This window comes from Enhydra lutris, unplaced genomic scaffold (genome assembly GCF_002288905.1).
Source record: "Enhydra lutris kenyoni isolate GAN:26980312 unplaced genomic scaffold, ASM228890v2 scaffoldscaffold52, whole genome shotgun sequence".
NCBI lineage: Eukaryota > Metazoa > Chordata > Mammalia > Carnivora > Mustelidae > Enhydra > Enhydra lutris.
The window spans coordinates 4,612,459-4,627,214 of NW_019154136.1; the positions used below are offsets into that span (position 1 = coordinate 4,612,459).

The 14,756-nt window shown below is 45.3% G+C and overlaps 1 protein-coding gene across 1 annotated transcript in view; it reads right to left on the reverse strand.

Moving 5' to 3' along the window:
* Nucleotides 1–3,487: 3,487 nt before the first annotated feature.
* LOC111157147 (FERM and PDZ domain containing 4) overlaps nt 3,488–14,756 on the reverse strand; it is a 191,874-nt gene continuing 180,605 nt past the window's right edge. The window contains exons 13-16 of the mRNA XM_022518407.1: nt 13,736–13,874; nt 8,193–9,257; nt 6,513–7,799; nt 3,488–4,812 (exon numbers count right to left, since the gene is read on the reverse strand). Of these exons, the coding sequence (XP_022374115.1) occupies nt 3,488–4,812; nt 6,513–7,799; nt 8,193–9,257; nt 13,736–13,874 (3,816 nt within the window). The remainder of the gene's footprint in view (nt 4,813–6,512; nt 7,800–8,192; nt 9,258–13,735; nt 13,875–14,756) is intronic.

Below are 14,756 nucleotides of genomic sequence, written 5' to 3' on the forward strand. Positions count from 1 at the left end.
CAATTGCACTAGTTGTTGGATGTTACTAGAAGCCTAATGCTGTGGGGTTCATCTTTCTTATTTCATCTTATTCTTTCCACGTCCATCATACCCCTTCTGGCCAATCTACTTACATAAAGTATGCTGGAATGGGGGCGCAGCGAGAAGGGCACTTGCAGTCAGACCAACTCTGAGTCAAATGTTAAACTCACAAACCCAGACAATGATATATACGTACATATATATGTGAAGTTGAAAGAAGGTGCCCTAAATTGTTGACGAGGACTGTCTCTGGGGGTTGGGTTTATAGGAATTTTCACTTTCTCCTCTAATATTTACTTGATAACATTAAGAAATTATTGATTTTTAGAAGTGTGAAAATGGCATTGTGGTTATGTTTAAAAGTCACCTGTAAGAAGTTCTTACGAAATGAACTGGTGTGTGAGAAGTACACACGATTCATTATATGACTGTGTCTACTTTTGTGTATGTTTCAAAGCCTCAGAATAAAAGATTAATAGTGACACACTTGGAAAACCAGGCTGAGGACTTCAGTATAAAGGACCACGGGTACAGGGGCACCTGGGTGGCACAGTCTAACCGACCCCTGGTTTCAGCTCAGGTCATGATCTCAGGGTTCTGGGATAGAGCCCCACGATGGGCTCTGTGCTCAGTGGGGAGTCTGCTTTTCTCTCCCTCTGCCTCTCCCGCCACCCACGCGTGCTCTCCCCCCTTTCTGAAATAAATAAATCTTAAAAAAAAAAAAAAAAAGGACCTGGAGTTACAAGGAAGTTTTATTCTCTAGTTCAGTGGTCTCCTAACTCGTGTGAATGCGACCCTACCTGTGACAAGATTTTTGCATACATGCACCAGGCATATGCTTATTAATTGATTTATTTATTTAAAATGATGTACATACACCACCATACTATTATGCCATTATAAAACATACACAAACATAAAAAAGGCTAGATAAAAATAAACACAAGGATCATTCGAACATGTTCTTCCTACACTCTAGTGGACCTGGACCCCACTCAGGAGCCCCATGTGTAGTGAATTGGGTGGGTGGGTGGGGGCTTCAGGTTTTCAAAGTACTAAGGGTTTGTAAGAAACAGAAATGGACCAGAGCACCCATAGGTAATGGGAGATGATCTGGAAAGACCCAGAGCTGCTTCACAGAGGCCTCTCAAAGAACTGGAATGGACTGAAAGCTGTTCTAACTGGACAGGATTTGAACAAGGATCACCGCTTCCTTGTACGCTCCTTTTAGACACATGCAACGCACAGAATGTGTCCTGCACGTACAGGCAGGAGACAATATGCAGATAAAGCAAACACCCCGCCCCCCATCAGCTTGGGCGATATATCTGACGTAATGACTATGACGAAATTATCTTAACATTAAGTATTTACTCTGCTGGGTAATGCAGTAAAACTTTCACACACGTGATTGTACTTAAAAGTCATGACAATCCTATGGAAAGAGATTTTCGTTTTCCTCTAAGGAAATCGAGATTTAGAAAATACAGATTAACTTTCCCAAGATGAAAGGGGTAGAAAATGGCAGAGTCCAAATGTAAATCAAGAAGGTTCTGACCCCAGGCCCCATGTCCTTAACGATTAAACCATATTGCCTCCATAGGGAATTAACAAGTGTCCAAACCATAAGATTGTTGTGATGGTTAAATATATGTGATATGTTCAGCACATTGTCTGACAAAGAACACACATCCTATTAATGTTAGCATTTTAGTACACAGAATATTTACCAAAAGTTTCCACAGTAAACACCATTAATATTGATCAATATCAAACACCAATATTTATAATTATAAGAAAATAATGTTGTATTATTTAAACATTATTTATAATAACACACACCTAAACTCCTTTTGTTTGCTACCATCTAGAAATATGTGTGACTTTTGGGATGGAGTCTCTATGAAACGACTGATGAGAAGAGATAGCGACTACAGACTGTTACGCCTTCTGCCCAGTAGGCTACAAAAATGAAGTATTTGCACCTGGCATACTCCTGTCATCTTTTAAGGAGCCGTCTACACAAACAGGAGTAGGTGGAGCTTGAGCACTAAATGACCCATTAAGTACATATGTACATTTCAATTTTATTTGACAGTTGCGGCTTGCGTCCTTTTGCTTTGACCCAAAGATATATTTGTAGACAGAGGACAGTTCTGAAAATTTCTTTACATTCTATCAGTTTCCCCAAAAGTGGTCAAATTTACCACTTGTTTGTTTTTTTTTACCCCCCAGCTTTACCTATTTCTATCTACTGATCCAAACGAGAACTTCTCCTAAACACTTTGTTGATCATGGCTTCTGTAATAGAGGAGCCATCTCTCCCTGATTTTCTGGAACACTCCGGATTTGAAACTGTCCCGATGTTAGGCTGGGATTCCAAATTTGGTTGGAAACATTGGCCCCTGTCGAGGTGATGCACGGAGCTCTAGGTAGAGCGCTGTGCCTCACAGGCTGGCGTCCCGTCCGCTTTATGGGACTGGATCTGCATGGACTCCGATGATCACTGATTGTTGCTTTTGGTAATTTTGCAAATACTTCACTCAATGTTCTGTCACTCTTAATGGAATTCTAAGTTTCGCAGTTGAGTTGGGGTGGGAAGGAAGATGACGTCTTTGGTTTATATATTTTGACATTAAATCAAAGGAGATCTCTCTTTTCATCAAAAGTTTAATTTTGATATTATTAATTGCTTTCACTTTATGTAACTAGATAATCTCTAACTCTAGGTATTAACTAGGAACCTGCCCATCGTTAGCTCTCTTCTCCTATTTGGGAAGTATTTTAATTATAGAAACAACGTGATGAGCGTTTGTAGGGACACAATAGAATCCACCCCCATCCCGTTTCGAGTCCAAACGGCATAAGCCAAAATTAAATTTCATGTAGGATTCTTGGACGAAAGCATCAGATAACCAAACACTAGGAGCAAAAAATTAAAATTAATTATATATATTCTCTATTAATTCATAATAGCTTCTTGAATTTTAAACATCTTCTTTGCTATTGCCAATGCTTAAAAATCGTAATTTTAAAATGTAAGTACTGTTTTATATACACTGTGATTTCTTTCTCTTTCTCTCTTTCTAACTTCTAAGTATGAATGATATGGTCTCCAAGTGTCCGCTTGGAGGGAGAGGGGATAGGATTCATTGTTTTGCTCTAACACGGTAAAATTTAAAACTTCACGTCATTTAACTGGAGTTTCAACTATATGAAAAATAGCCAAATGTCATCACTTGGTTGGATATTTGTTTTTTGTGTGTATATATATGTATAATATAAACAGAATACATCTGATTAGTACATTTCAACATTTCATCAGTGTGACTTTTATCTCCTATTTTATATAAAATAACAAAATATACAGAGAGAAGAAAGGAGACATCTGTTCATCGTACACATAAAGTAAATAAACGTTCACGTATGGCTTTGCAAAGGTAGATTATGATGTGACTTTCATACTTTATTTATTTAAAAGCATCTTGAGAGAACGCGTTAGTGTGCTTACGAGGGCGGCCATGGTGGTTGAATGTCGCGCCGAGAGTCCAACATTAGGATCCCCACTCATCTTTCCCGTGGCTGCCTCTGCAGCTTTCAGGAGACAAATGTAGTTTATGACCACTTCGTTGATCTTCGCTACGATTTCCTGCCGCTGTGTTTCTGAGTTCACGACTTTAACTAATCGCATGCAAGCTTCCGTTAGGCAACAGAGCACTTGAAAGCTGGAAGTCATGGCTAGGAGCATCTCCTCTGGGCTCTTCTCGGCCATCGCCAGTTTCCTACAGGCACTTCCCAACTGTCTGGACTCGATGGACAACAGTTGCTTGTACTGAGAAAGCGTAAGGTCATATGCTTCCGGGCGTGACTCCTCTCTCTTCCCCTTTGTCGCCCTGACAAGGCAGAGCAGCTCATTGGCATCGTTTTGGGCTGCGAGGAACCCATCAGGCATGGCGTACGTGCTCTCTTTTAGGGCACTGATTCTTGCAATCCGGGCATCAAAGGCCAGGTTGCTAAAGTCCGCATCCTCTGGGCCAGGCAGGTCTTCCGCCCAGACCTTCAGCACTGACGCTCTGGTCAGCTCCCCTCCTTGCTTCTGAATCCCAACAGCCAGAGGCGGACTGATGGGTTCTGGCATGGCTTGAGTCATCTGTGGTCGAAAGAGGCAAGAGACCTGGCGGGTGGCCTCTCCCTCCTCTTCATCCTCATCACCCTCTTCATCCTGCCCTCGGTTCAGGAAGCAGTAGCTGAAAGGTCCCCGGCATCTCCAGTTGCTGCCTTCCAGCTTGCGCAAGGGTAATGTCCTATACAGCTTGGAGTCTTTGTGAGCCACCGGGGACCTTTTGTGACCCTTCCCTTCGGAGCTAAAGAACATCGAGCTTTGGGAAAAGCTTTTGGTGAGCTTCTTCCCCAGGGGGAGTTCTGCTCGCCTTTCCGAACTGGCCTCCTGTGCTTCCGTGATACCCGGACACTTTAAGCTGACCGCACCCTTGGTTCTCTCCTGGAAGGTCTCCAAACCTACAGATCCCAAGAGGATACTGCTGCTACATCCCAGAGCCCTCTGGCTGGGGGGTGTTCCGAGGCTCCCCCCTCTCAGATCCAGTGGCCGCCAGTTCACAGCCTCTCCATATGCCAGATTTGCTTGGGAGAAATCATTAGGGTCTTGATTTGGATTTGGCACCTTTGATTCCGAGTGAAGGTTTGATGGTAGCAGGATGGGATCAGCTTCAGGATGTTGAGACCAAGCTGAAGGCATGCCTCCTCGTCTCTCCTTCCCAGGCTCTGTCAAAGCTACACTAGGGGTAGCAGAGAAACAGAGAGAATCATTAAGCATCTCATGGGTGGTCATTTTCACTCAATCTCTATGTGCTGTTTGTCACTTTCCGAGGATGTACTCTAGAAGGGCCGCATTTGTCAGGGTCGGCCCCCTTTTCAATGGCTACCCCCTGAGATCTCATCAGATTTCCATTTCAAAACATTTCAAGAAAGACAGGGAATCTGTTATTTCTGAAACTACGGTTTTCTTTGGAATCACAATTGTTTTCGGAGACCATGGCGTTTCATGACTTGCCTTGTCCCCCACATTTATCTATTGGCATTTAGACATGTAATTAGAAAACACACACCCTAGATCTTGACTGTGCAAACATATTTAGGACACTGAAGTTCCATTCCAAGAGAGTTAGGTTAATCCTGGCATCAGTTATCTTTTTTTTTTTTTTTTCCCCAAGGTGGTCTAATTTAATGAATGCAAAGTAAATAAGGTCAACTTTTCAAGAGAACCCCACTAGGTCTGTCTGGTACTGGATTTGAAGCAGAGACCCTGGGCGAGTTGCCCAACTTCTCTCAAAAAAGTTGTCACATGAATTTAAGTTTAAAAAAAAAAGTTGCCATGTGAAGAAAATATTCCCGCCTCACAGAATTTTTGTGAGAAGAGGGACGCCAGGGGAAAGCTCTTGGTAAACCATGAAAGAGTAAACAGCATGCCTGAACTGGAGGTCAAGATGCTAGTGGAGTCATGAGTTAAGGAACATTCATAGACGGGTTTCCCAAGGCGGGTGGTGCCAACGGTGGGTTTGCGAAAGGAGATCATCTTAAAATGGCACAAATGGAGAACCAAGGTAAGCTCTCCCTACCATCTACTGACCTAGGATGGAAGAGATAATTGCTGATATACTTTGATATTTGAGAGTGTGAAAGAACATCGGTTTTTGCCATGTGATGGCTGGCCAAGTAGACTGGTGAGAGGACTATGTGCCCGCTGGGTGGCAGAATGGTGAAGGTGGGTGCAGAAGGTGTCCGTGTTCTTGTTTCTACCTGTGCCCCTATTTTATTCTTTGGGGGAAAATGAAGCAGCTCGTCATGCGTACCCCCGGGGCCTTCCTGACCCCAAGGTGTGCCAGATACTTTAGGACACGTGTCTAAGAAAGTCTTACAGAGTAGGTTGGGATGGTAAGTACTAGTGAAGGGCAAATGATCTTCCCTAACCCCTTCGACCTCCCCACTACCCTGCTCTATTAGCCTTCCTTGCCCCTCAATAAGAAATGGCAAAAACAGAAATTCGAGGTCTTGAGATGGACATCAGACTCTTGGGGCTCTACATCATACTGTCTCATAACCAAAAGTCCTGCTGAATGCTGCTAAAAATCCCCATTTAGAATTTAGAAAAAAAAATGTATTGCTCCCCCACATTTTGGAAGCAGGCACAGAACAAGAGTCCAAACAGCAAATGCTATTCCCACTCTTGATCCAGATCCAGAAACTTCAGTGTTCACCGAACACTGGCGGGGGGGAGGGGAGGATCCATGATCGCTACTTAGCCTGGCCATAGTTTTGCAGCCTTTAAAAAAAAAACCAAAAACCAAAAACAAAAACCCAAAACCCCCTAACTTGTCCTTTTCTTCCAGACTTTGTATTTTTCGGTTTGTCGTAAATCTGGTTTACGTGTTTTGGGCGCATAACGCAAAGCACTAAATCCATCATTGCTGTACCTGTGGTTTCCTTAATCTTGGGGAGTCGATGACATCCATCTCGCAAAGTGCCAAACAGGGGTTCCGCGTTAATAGCTGTGTGCAGGGCGGGCACTGCCATGCGCGGACACATCCCTTCTGCCTGTGGGTGTAATTCCTTAAAGGTGGCTCCGTGGGGGGGCAGCCCAGAGGCTCTCTCCTCGGAGGGAACATAACTCATGCCCTTCCCTGAAGTCTCCGGAATCAGGTGCTTGCCCATGGTGGGGCAGAGTGGGGACTCCACGGGTGTGGCACTCGTGCTGCTGCTGCCCGTGCCACAGCCCGCGTCCACTGACGAGCCTTGAGAGCTCTGCAGAGAAAAATGGCACTCGCTTTGTAACGAGGACATCCGCTTGGCCAAGTGGTAGTCACAAAGGCGGGCCACGCTGTCTTCCGCCTCAGGAAGCTTGGAAGGATGGTCACAGGTAGATGGGTCGGTGTCCTCGGGATTATCTAAGTCTTTGGGTGAAGATACACAGGTCACGTCCGTTAAGAAGTGATCCCGTTGGCCAAGCGCTGAAACCTCACTGGCTTCTCCGTCAGGAGCCCCTTCAACCTTCTCTTCTGCCTCCCTGGTCCCCAGACCAGAAGCTCTCGGGAATGGGATCCCCGTTGCCGCTTCCAGGCCACTTTTCTCGGCCACCGCCCCCTCAGTGGCCACGTACCACCTTTGGCTGTCCTTGCGAAAGGCAGTTCTTTCCAGGTTAAAAGTGCTTAGGTGTTGGCTGTCCCTTGAAGACACGGTACCAAATTTACCTTTGGCTTCCTCCTCTGCCTCGGCTGTTTTGGTCCCCTGCTGTTTTTTCCCGGGCAGGTTCGCACTAGGGGGAGCCTTCCCCTCCCCATCGGCCAGCTTGCTTTTCCTTTTGCTGGTGCAGGAATACACCACCGATCCCATGTGCAGTTTGCTAAAATAGTCAGTGACCGACTTGGTCTCCATGGTTTCGGGCTCCATCTCCATAGGGTCTGGGGGAAGGATCTGCTTGGAAGGCACAACTTTGGGCGGGAGGTCAGTCACGGGGCGGGCGGCCAGGGCGTGGGAGGACTTGGGAGGCAAGCCCCCGGCGGGGGCTCTGGAGGTGGGGAACTCTGTCTGCTCCTCTGCCAGCGGGTGGTAGCCTTCGTGAGTGGCCAAGAACATGCGGGAGAGGCTTTCTGACTGCTTCTGTGCTGCGGCCAGTTCAGAGCTCTCAGTCATTTCGGAAGAGTTAGTCTCATTGCCCGAGTCTGACGAAGACTCGGGACTATAAGCCCGCAAGATGGCTACACCTGCATGCCGTAAAAGACAAGAACCGATTACTGGATGCATCAGAGGCACTAGGAGACACGTAAGAAAATGGGACTCGTTATTACTAAAAAAACAACAACAACAACAAAAAACAAACAAAAAAAACAAGGTTTTCCCTTTGCAGTGAGGACTCTGAGTTTATTGCACAATTGTTCCAGAAATGAGGAAAAATACATGCCACATATTAAAATAAAAAAACAAAAAAACAAAGGAAATCATATACACAAAAAACCCACAATGGTTGTTTCAACACACTTATGAAACGGAACATGCGTGAAATGGAGAACAGCAGGTAACAGGACTCCGGGGGTAAATGGCTTGAGAGGACGAAATGCACGGTTATCAGTGAATAAATGTAACAATCGTGAAAGAACCTGAATTGTCACTGGTCTGCTGTTCTTCTGACACGGACAGAGCTTCTAGAGCTTCCAGAGTGGAAACGACGGTGTTATCCAGGCCCTTCTCGCACTTCCCCTCGGCGCTGGTGGGCACCGCGTCAATGAGGGACACGGGGATCTCATCACCTTGCAGACCTCTGCCTGGCTCCTTGTCCTCGAGGAAGGAGGCTGCCTGGCTCTGAGAGTCCTCCTCATCTGAACTATCTCGAAAGCCAGGTGGGGGTGCAGCGATGGCCATGTTCAAGGAACGAAGCAGGAAGCCATCCTCATTGTCGTCCCCTTCCGGAGGGGGCAGGGACGTGAGGTCAATGATGTCATCGCTTGACCCAGACAGGTTGAGGATGGCCGGCTGGTTCATCTCTCCCACCACGAGGTCCTCCTCACAGCTCACCTCGTCCTCGTCCTCCGCGTCGTCGGTGTTTTCTGCGTAACAGATGTCATGCAGGAGGGGCTCCTCTATGCCCTCGGCAGCCTCGAAGTTCTTCACGTCGCCTATGTTTGCATAAACGGAATTTGCCACAAACTGGATGCTCTCGGGATCCGGAGCGAGATCTAGGCCCTTCAGGTCGTTGGCACTGGCCATGTAGAGACTCCTCTGCTTCTCCAGCAGTTCCGGGCTCTCCTCCAACAGTCTTTCGTAGCCGAGAGTCGGGGGATTCACGCCATCATCCAAGGCGAGATCTCCGAAAATAAAGGACACTTTAGCTCCTCTCGGAGACTCCTGTGCTTTCTTCAGTGTTTCTGGTCCTGAGAGGGTCAACAAGGACCGCTGAGCTAGAGTCCTGTAGTCGGCCTCACACGGAGCGTCTCCCGGCTGGGTGAGCGGCTGGTTGAGTTCATCCGGATTATAGGTGTTGTCTAGATACAGGTGCCGGTGGTCTTTGGGACACAAGGTGCCATCTGAAATATCGACTGTCTTCTGCTTTGAATCTATATATGTGATTTGAGCTTCCTGTTCCCCTTCGCCAATGAAGGTGGTCATCTGGGGTATACAGTTCCAGTCGGGGCCAAGGAGGTTATGTTTTCCTTTATTTTCAGTTCCTAAGGAAAAAGAATCATGCAAAGACAAGGTTACTGGGAGGCCTGGTTTCTTAATTTCATGGCTTGTAGTATCACTTTTGGAAATACGGTCATGCAGCTTTCCGGATAGCGAACCAGTCGATGGAGGCTTCAGGTATCAGGCTTTCCTGGTTAGGAGAACTGACCTTAACAAAATCGAGCCTGCACAAAATATAATTGCTATTTGATTAAAAAAAAAAAAAAAAGAATACCATCTGAGAATAGGGAACTAGAGCTTAACTCCATGTGACCCTTGGTTCTATTATTAGAAGACCTCATTTCCGCCTATGAATGGGAATATACAACACGCCTTTCAAATTCCTTAAAGGCCATAGTCCAATCAGTTGTCATTCCAGAAAATAGATCCCCGTTTTCTCAGTAAAGCAAGCGCTGACATTCCCCACCTTGTGGAAGAAGATGTTGGACCTTTTCCTCACTGAGTTAAGAGAAAGTCTTGTATTTTCACCACATATTTTAGGAAATATTGTAGTGATAATATAATAATGTCACAGTAAAAATAATTTAAGACATACATAAGAATAGGATAATATTGTAATGAGAACACAAAAACTGCTATCTTCAGTCTTTGTATATCCTAGTGGGTGTTAAGATTTTCACGCATAAAGGTCAGGATGGAAGCCCGTGTGTGTGCGCATGTGCGCACATGTACGATTGTGTAAGGTGGACTGCATTACAGGTAACGTACTTCTACTATTTCTTTTCTTTTCTTTTTCCCTCTCTGCTGTTTCCAAGCGTAGTTAACAGTTTGGCTAATTTCAATGGTTATTGGTATCAGGAGAACTCCTGAGGGTTTGTTTGATGTTCCTCATGAATTAAAATCGCAACACCCTAATTTAAAAATCATTGTTTGGGCTGTTCCTCAAGGGTCTTCCAAGAGGGAATTCTGATGCGGAGATTTTGCTCTGACATTTAACAAGACAAGGCAGGGTGTCATTCTGTCAATATTGCTTTGTAGATTCCAGAGGAAACATTCTGAGGAAATGTTGGGGCCACATATTCTCCCATTTGTGCCCTCAAATTGCCCCTGGGCCTAAGTCTGGATAATACTGACATCAGCTGTACAACACATATGGGGAGAAAAAAATCAGTTTTACGGAAGATGTGTTTGCTTCCCCCAAATGGTACACATTAAACTCAATGCTGAATGTTGTTCCAAGTCCTTTTGTTAAATGCATGTATTTTTGCGAGTAGCAAGTAAAGATATAATTTTGAAGACACCGAGCTACTCCACGAGAACCATATTTACATGTTACCTGATGATAAACAGACGTATGGGGGTTTAGCACTGTTTTATGAACAATTTTGATGACGACTGGCTGTGTGTGGGGCGGTGTGTGGGGGGACTGAATTGCTGGAAGACGGAGAGGGGTTTAGCAAAGCTGTGACAGAGCTCTGGGTTTAAACTAGTGGCTGGCAAATTCTTCCTACAAAGGGAGGGCTAGATGGTAGACATTTTAGATTTTGTGGGTCGACTGTTTGGTCAAGCAACCACTCAACTCTGTTCTTCTCCCATGAAAGTAGCCACGGCCGCCACACAAAGACATGCATGCAATGGGCTGAACAGGGGCCTCTTCAAAAGACAGGTCCACTCTGTGAATATGACCTTATTTGAAAAAAGAGCATTTGCAAGGATAAGTCAGTTATGGCTCTTGAGATGAGTTCATCCGGATTATCCGTGCGGGCCTTAAATCCAACAATCAGTGTCCTTATGGAGGAAAGCAGAGGGAAATATGGGGCCCCACAGAAAAGTGGGGAAGGCGATGCAGAGATCAGAGTCATGCAGCCGTAAGGAATGCTGCTGGCCCCTGGAAGTTGGGAGAGGCAAGAAAAGGTTCTCCCCTTGAGCCTGTGGAAGAAGTACGGCCCTGCTGCTGCCTAGATTTTGGACCTGTAGCTACCAAAACTATGAGAGAGTAAGTTCCTGTTACGTTAAGCCTCAGGGTTTGCGATACCCTGGCATGGCAGCCCTAGGAAACAAGTATAATGTGCACGGCCGAGTGCCAATAAAACTTTATTTACAAGAACAAGATCTGACCCGTCAGCCATCTTTTGCCAACTTCCGGTTTAGAACAACATGAAAGCCGAACAGAGCGGTGGCTAAAACGGTTGATTGATACTTACTCAGCTCCTCCTAATGCTCAGAGGTCATAGCTATGTGGGTTCAGGGGTTCTGAAAGTAACTGAAGGTTAGTTTTCAGGATAGGGAAGAAATGGGAGCTCACTGTTCCTTATTAGAGATCTTGACTAAGGTCTCTGATCAATTTGAGGTAAGAAGAAAATACACACTCAATCTTGGCTTCCTTCCAAAAGGGTGTACTGGCTTGGCTTTTGGAATGATTTCAGAGACACAGAAGGATGTGGGTTAGGAACTGGGGTCTACACCATGGCCTAATCTTGTGGGAAGACAGTGTGGACCAGGGATGAGCTGGTCTAAACAGGCTTTACCCTCCATGCTTCTTGGGTTTCGGAGGGTCACATGACATTGTGAGTCACTATTGAAAGGACAGAATGGAGGCCCTTATTACTGTGACTGTTGCTGAAATGGTAGGTTTCGTCTTCTAAACACACCTGTACAATCTCAACAGTCTATGGGGAAAAAAGGTTCCATTTTCAAGATCAACTTTAAGATTTGAAAATAAAAAGCAAAAAATCAGTTCTCCAACATGAAAGGGTTGTGTTACACTACAGAACCGATCTTTGGAATTTCCCAGGCCGGGGCGAAGTTGTTCAAAATCTCCTAGCTCGAAAACATGTGATCCCACAAATGTTCACCACCAGAGCTGGCGTACCCTTGCCACCGCCTTCTTGTTCCTTAGCTGTTTATTTTTGATCATTTGCGTGTCTCAGGGTCTTCCCTTGCCTTATGTCTGTCTTCCGTTCCTTTCTCCATTTCTGTCACTTTTGTTCTCAAGTTCTCCCACTCCTGCTTCCCTGTCCCTTGTTGACAGAAGTTCTGGGCATCCTTTTAGGTGTTGTACACAAATTCCTTTTGTACCCTTCCCTTGCCCACTAGCTTCTTGGTTCTGATTTTACAAATGAGAAAACCGAAACTCAGAGAAATGGAAACAAGACGCTTCCAGGTGGGGCTGGATCACGTCCAGTTGTAATTCCAAGCTGCCTTCTGGCATGCCTTGGCCATCGCCCTCATTTTCTCTCAGGTTCCCCTTCTTTCTGTGACCACTGCTTTCCCCTCCCCAGCCATCATCATCAGCTGTGCATGAGCTGTGTGGTTGTGCGCATCTACAAGTAACAAGATATTTAGGGAGTAACGATTTACGTTTTCTACTAAGTCGGAAAGTGAGAGGATTTTCCCTCCTCGGCCCCTTTCAGAAATGGTGACAATGGGGACGCCTGGGTGGCTCAGTTGGTTAAGCAGCTGCCTTCGGCTCAGGTCATGATCCCAGCGTCCTGGGATCGAGTCCCACATCGGGCTCCTTGCTCATCGGGGAGCCTGCTTCTCCCTCTGCCTCTGCCTGCCATTCTGTCTGCCTGTGCTTGCTCTCTCTCCCTCTCTCTCTCTGACAAATAAATAAATAAAATCTTAAAAAAAAAAAAAAAAGAAATGGTGACAATGGAATTTGTTCTTAAGATTTTCCCTTTAAGAGAAACCCTGATTTCAGAATCCCCCGTGATGATTTGTTCATGGGTCAGCAGCTCTGGCTTGAGTGCTAGTGTCTGTCCATCAGCCACATTTACCGAGTGTCCCCAGTAGATGAAAGAAAATAATCAAACACTAAAGAAAAGAAATTCTAAAGCAAATCAAAACCACCCACTCTCAGAGAAGCTGTTAACACCGCAGTCCTCCTTGTCCCCACTTGGGAACTATCTTGTCCTGTCAAGTGGCTGAACTGGTTGGATGTCTTTGCCATATCAGTGCTCCCACTACAGAGCTAAGATGGCTGCTGGGGTTCTTTCTAGAGGCCCAAGTCCAAGTACTGGGTGATCCCTAAGTCCTCCAGTGGGTCTCAGAGCTCCCAGAATCCTGGATATAAGTCGGATATAGGAGGAGGTACCCAGACATCTAGGCCTAGGGCCCCTTAAGGAGGGAAAAGCCCTAAGCAGGGTGGGGGGGTGGGGGGGCGGGGGGGCCTTACAAGTCCTACTGTGCATTCCATCATTATTTCTCCCCATCCCGAGTTCTGGAAGAGCAAGGCAATAAAAACTCAGTCACGAAGACTGATGCTTACTACCTTCAGAATAAGAAAATCACTCCCTTTGAAACATATTCAGCATTTCCAAGGGACGAGTAAAACAGGATGGAAAAAATCAATATTTTCATTTAAAAAATAGACCATATCGGAATTATTTGAAGGCTTTTGGATTGCGTTTGGACACTAGATTTTTGCATGAGCACAATTTTAACTTTTAAAGAAATGTTCTTATTGTCATCAGGTAAGGCAGGGGGTGGGTGGTGCTTCATGAGTTTAGGAAGAGAATACCTGTTTCCTGGGTCCCTGTATTTTTCTTGTTGGCCATGTTAAATATTGACCTCCTGGAATCCACAAGTAGCCGGTAGTAGCCAGCAGTTAAGCAGGCCAGGTTCATGGCATCTGATGATTCCATCAGGAGTGTGATGGGCTACACAAAAGAGAATATTTTGGTTAAAGCCATTCCTCCTTAATGAGTTCCCTCAGGCTGACAACAGTTGCATTGGTGCTTATGAAATATAACAAAGAAAGTTACTGGGCAACCATTTCATTGGAGAAATACAGAAGGTCAGAAGTAACACCAAGAGCCTTGCTGAAAAACATTTCTGTGACACCATCTTGAAAGCGGAGACATTTTGAATCTTCCCAGGAAATATTGGGATGGGAGAAAAAACAACAACACTGGTTTTGTTTCCAAATAGTTAACACTTTCAAAAAGTGACAATTAAGGGGTCAGTTACCAAATGTGAACCTGTGATCTAAAAAATCACGGGAAGATGAAGTTGGGGTTCATATTGCAAATTAGTGTTGAAAAGAAGTAAAAATTCCAGTGGAAATTACATCTAAGACCGAATGCAAAGTGTCAAAAAGATCCAGGATGGGCTGCTTGTAAAAGAAATTGTAAATTCACAGGAGAACAAGCCAGAGATGGGAGCTAAGAAAAGCCCTTGGTAAAACTTTCTGGAAAGAGTGAGGCTAGCATATAATTGGAGACAAGGCTTGGGCATATAGGGAAGAGGTGGTTAGCTGAAGCAATTAGTCTCCTTGAATTAGTAAGGGTGGACTGGCTGGTGGATTCTTGGTGAGAGAGATTGAAAACTTGACAGGAATAAGGGAGCAATATGAAAGCAGACACCCAGAGAGGCACAGAAACATCAAGGTGACGAGCTCTTGCTTTCAGTTCAAGTTATAGGACCCTGGCCACGTTTGATGGCCCTGGCTAATGGAATCTACCATTCCACCCAAAGCCCCCATACTACTTGATAACCTGCCTTTTCTTTCCATTTCAACTGAGGGCTTCCCTCAAAGCATC